Genomic DNA, 4,569 nt, shown 5'->3' with positions numbered 1-4,569 from the left:
TCCCGCCTATTCTCCAAAGTTGTAGAAGATTCTCGAGAGTAAAAATCAACAATATATGTATATATTTAAATGTTTAGCTCAGTATTGTTACGTAAGACTGAATTTTCTAGAAAGCCTTCCCACGGCTATAAATATAACCAACGCAATGTGCCAAGAGGAGTGTCTATTAGTAGTTTGTTATAATCAGTGTGCTATAAACTTCAAAAGCTATAACTGTGATTTTTTATAATGCTAGAAAACCTTCCCACGGCTATAAATATAACCAACGCGATGTGCCAAGAGGAGTGTCTATTAGTAGTTTGTTATAATCAGTGTGCTATAAACTTCAAAAGCTATAACTGTGATTTTTTATAATGCTTATCAATCAGAAAACTTCAGATATTTGACCAGGAACTTTTACAAAGTTCGAACATTACAAATTATTTAACTTCAGTGGGTTCTCATTGGACATTAGTATTTTTACGAAAACGTTACCTAACTTCAACAGTGGAAAACCTAGCATGTGTGGCCAAGAACAAAGCTAGCTAGCTTCCCAATGAATCATACTTACATCAACTCGTAATTAACTCACTCATCGTAAACTCTCGATAAGATATCAAGGGAGTTCCAAACTAGAAAGAAGATTTTATATTGTTTGTAAGTTTGTGAAACTTTTGTTTGTAATAACTATTTGTAATAATTGTTACTGTAAATTGTATTGTTGTGTGTATATTAAAACATATTGTGTTAAAAACAAAGACGGTGTGTATCAATCTTGTTGGCAAATATTGTATATTGACTAAAATATTGGCATAAATTTAAATTATCAGTTAACTAGGCTTCTGACTAATCAAAATTCTAATACATAACAAGGGTCATTTGTTGTATTAAGGTTATATTGATCATAATGTAATAATTGTTTTATGTAATTCAGGAAAATTAATATAAACAGAGTTTCTCCCTTTTTAAAAGATCATTTTCTAAACACATGGAGATTAGGTAAATTAAGATGATAAATGTAAATAATGATTAAGAAAGTTGCAACAGCTCTAATAGATAGGATTACATAAAACAGTTTTTCCAGAAACTTATATTCTATTTAAAGCTCATTCCAAATTGGATAAATAATGTAACAGGGAATTCAGGGATCCTCAAACTGAACTTCATAAATAAGTCACATAAATTCAGTACTATTTATTAACTTCAATTTCAGTGGTACAAAAACAAAAGATGGGTAGATAATATACAAAATACCAACTCTAATATTTATAATAAATATAAAGCAATAACAATAAATTGTTTTTTGTTAAATGACCAAGCAAGTATTTATGAAAGAACAAGTTGGTAACGAAAAATTGTAAAATAACAGGTATACATGAAACAAGTAATATAATTGTTATCACACTGACACAGTTGCAGACATATGTTTTTCAATAAGATATTCAGTTTTTGATGAACTTTAAAACAAAATTCTCTTAGTCAGGGTCCTTTCTTACTAGTCAATCCATCTGTGTACAACAATGGTAGAGATATAAGCAAAATATATATATATTTAACAACAGTAGTAAGGTTACTGGGAGGAAAAAGTTTATTGTAAACATTTATATTGATTTTTTATTATAATTTTTATGGCTAAAGAAACAGACTAAATTACATAACTTATCTTTAGAGTTTCATTACTTGTGAAAAAACTCTTAACCCGTAAAAGACTAAAGGGTTGTAGAAGATTAGTGATCAAGATTACTAATGACTTTAAAAGGAACTGCTTAAAGCAGTGTTTCCCAAACTGTGTTCTGGGGAATGCTGGGGTCCATACAATATATCCAGGGGTTCTGCAAGAAAATTTTATGTACTGTAATCGTAGTAAAGGAGCATGCCAGATATAGGTATGACTTAAAAGCTTGTCAGCTCATAAATTGTAACATGCTGTATTCCATTTGTTATTGGGTATCTCATTCATGGGCAAAGCCTAATTGATGACTAGCTGTAAGTCAGTTGCTAGTGATAGTCAAGTGCAGTGTTCCAAAGAAACAACAAGCTAATCTTGAGTTTGTGAATATTCCATAACATTACAGTGATTTCAAGTATTGATACTACTTAACCATATAACTTTACAGTATTGATACTACTTAGCCATAGAACTTTACAGTATTGATACTACTTAGCCATAGAACTTTACAGTATTGATACTACTTAGCCATAGAACTTTACAGTATTGATACTACTTAGCCATAGAACTTTACAGTATTGATACTACTTAACCATATAACTTTACAGTATTGATACTACTTAACCATATAACTTTAAAGTATTGATACTACTTAACCATATAACTTTAAAGTATTGATACTACTTAACCATATAACTTTAAAGTATTGATACTACTTAGCCATAGAACTTTTAAAGTATTGATACTACTTAGCCATAGAACTTTAAAGTGAAAAACAAGTTCTTTCGACAATAATTTTTTATTATTTGACTTTTTAACATAAGAATGTTAATGGTTTCCTTAACAGTTTTAGAGCTCAAAAGTGTTCCGTGACTGAAAATGTTAAGGAAACACTGGCTTAGAGAGAACCCAGAATATATGGGCTTTTAGTTTAACTCAGTTGAAATTTATTTTTAAGGATCATTAAAGGTACAGAATGCTAAAGGCACCCTAGCAGCCAGCATCATTTTATGTAGATATTTCTTTTCTTGCCAACTCACCTTTTTTTCATTCTTTTTTTAAATAAGGTTAATGTTACTGCTATTTTTATAATGAAGTAGCTTTTATTATTTTGTTAATCTTGACTTTCTGGAGTTTTTGATTATGTACCCCACAACAGGTTAATTGCAAAGTTCAAATCTTATAGAACAGGTAAATTAAAAACTGACTTAGTGATAAAAAGCAGTGGTTAGTAATAAACTGATAGTTTCTGAAGGAGGATTGACTAGTGAAGTTTCTCAAGGTCTATTTTGTGAACAACCTGATTTATAACTTTGGTTAACTTAATAAGGAAAGCTGACATGGAGTGGAATGTTCTTCTTTTTTCCTTAGTGATATGTCAAATACCTGGAAATAGTGAGAAATAAACCAAATCCACATTCTTACCAGATAACAAGTACAATCCACAAAAAAAGTCAGCATCCTTCAAAGGCCCAGCAGTAATTATAACCTTAGAATGGCTGTCATTTCAAAGTAAAACATTACCATTTGTTCGTATTTAGAAGTCTGCATACTTGCCTGTTTTTGGAATTAATTAAATTCCATATTAACAGTTCCATATGGTGTTATTTCTTATGTTCAGTAAAATATAGTTCCATTTGGTGTTATTTCTTATGTTCAGTAAAATATAGTTCCATTTGATGTTACTTCTTATGTTCAGTAAAATACAGTTCCATTTGATGTTACTTCTTATGTTCAGTAAAATACAGTTCCATTTGGTGTTATTTCTTATGTTCAGTAAAATACAGTTACATTTGGTGTTATTTCTTATGTTCAGTAAAATACAGTTACATTTGGTGTTATTTCTTATGTTCAGTAAAATGCATTTACATTTGGTGTTATTTCTTATGTTCAATAAATATCCTCTTATAGCTTTTGTTACAACTGTAAAATTAATTTAATGTATGACATAACTTTTATAATACTACAGTCAAAAATTAATAGGCTAGACTTTTTACATTTACGTATGTGCGTAGACAAATGTATATAATGTGTTTCAAAAGGTAGTTTGATGCACAAGAACAACTTTGTATAACTACAGTCAATAAAGCTCGAATGGTTTACATTTTTTAATCGTCACATGAACCTAAAATCAACTTTTCAAATGAGGTCAAGCAATTTTAAATACATCATTCTAAATTAAAGAAATATCACTTCTTATTAAGAGAAATTAATTGAGAAAAGTCAATACATGTATAGTAAACTGAAAACTATGAAACTAAATTCTTACTTCTTCATAGGAGATTCACTATCACTGTCCTGAGATTTAGACAAAATGACTTCTGCTTCTTGTGGCTTACTGTCCATAAAGATATATATACAGTTTTTAATGCAAACTAACTTTCCTGTAGGAAAAAAAGATCTGTTAGTAACATCTAATATCTTTAAACTAAACATACATTCAAGAACAAATTAGAACAATCCTGTGTACAAAAAAAACCCTGAAAGTCCAATCCTAGATATCAGCAACAGGATGTGAATGTCTTTACAATGGAAAAAATATGTTCACAAAAAAATTGAAAAACTAAAAAGACTTTGAAAATTACTAATAGTTACTATACGGAGAAACGAATTGACAACCTATAAGCATTGATTATATTGATTAGTGTCACATAAAAATAACCAACAAATCAAAACTATTGTTTCTAATTGTTACTGTTTTCAATTATTCTAACTATCCAAGTAATTGAAATATTGCTATTATCATTTCTCATTACCATTTTTGATTAATTCACAATTGTTCAGCTTAATTGATTAATTATGACTCAAAACATAACAAACTTGTCAAAATTAATGTTTCCCTTTATTACTATTTCAATTATTCCAACTATCCAAGTGTCAAATGAGAATAATTAAAGCTGAATGCAATCTAGAGTGAACAC

General features: G+C 29.1%; 1 protein-coding gene across 4 annotated transcripts in view; it reads right to left on the bottom strand.

Moving 5' to 3' along the window:
- Nucleotides 1–4,569, bottom strand: part of LOC106459962 (prenylated Rab acceptor protein 1-like) — a 14,313-nt gene that overhangs the window by 7,652 nt on the left and 2,092 nt on the right. For 2 of the 4 annotated variants that reach the window (XM_013919633.2, XM_013919634.2), the window contains exon 2: nt 3,918–4,032. In XM_013919633.2, coding sequence (XP_013775087.1) covers nt 3,918–3,994 — 77 coding nt within the window. In that variant the 5' untranslated portion in view covers nt 3,995–4,032. The remainder of the gene's footprint in view (nt 1–3,917; nt 4,033–4,569) is intronic. The other 2 variants (XM_013919635.2, XM_022386538.1) reach the window with 1 other exon arrangement.

This window comes from Limulus polyphemus, unplaced genomic scaffold (assembly GCF_000517525.1).
Source record: "Limulus polyphemus unplaced genomic scaffold, Limulus_polyphemus-2.1.2 Scaffold687, whole genome shotgun sequence".
Classification (NCBI taxonomy): domain Eukaryota; kingdom Metazoa; phylum Arthropoda; class Merostomata; order Xiphosura; family Limulidae; genus Limulus; species Limulus polyphemus.
The sequence above is the reverse complement of the archived record's forward strand: the minus strand, read 5'-3'. Positions and strand labels throughout refer to the sequence as shown.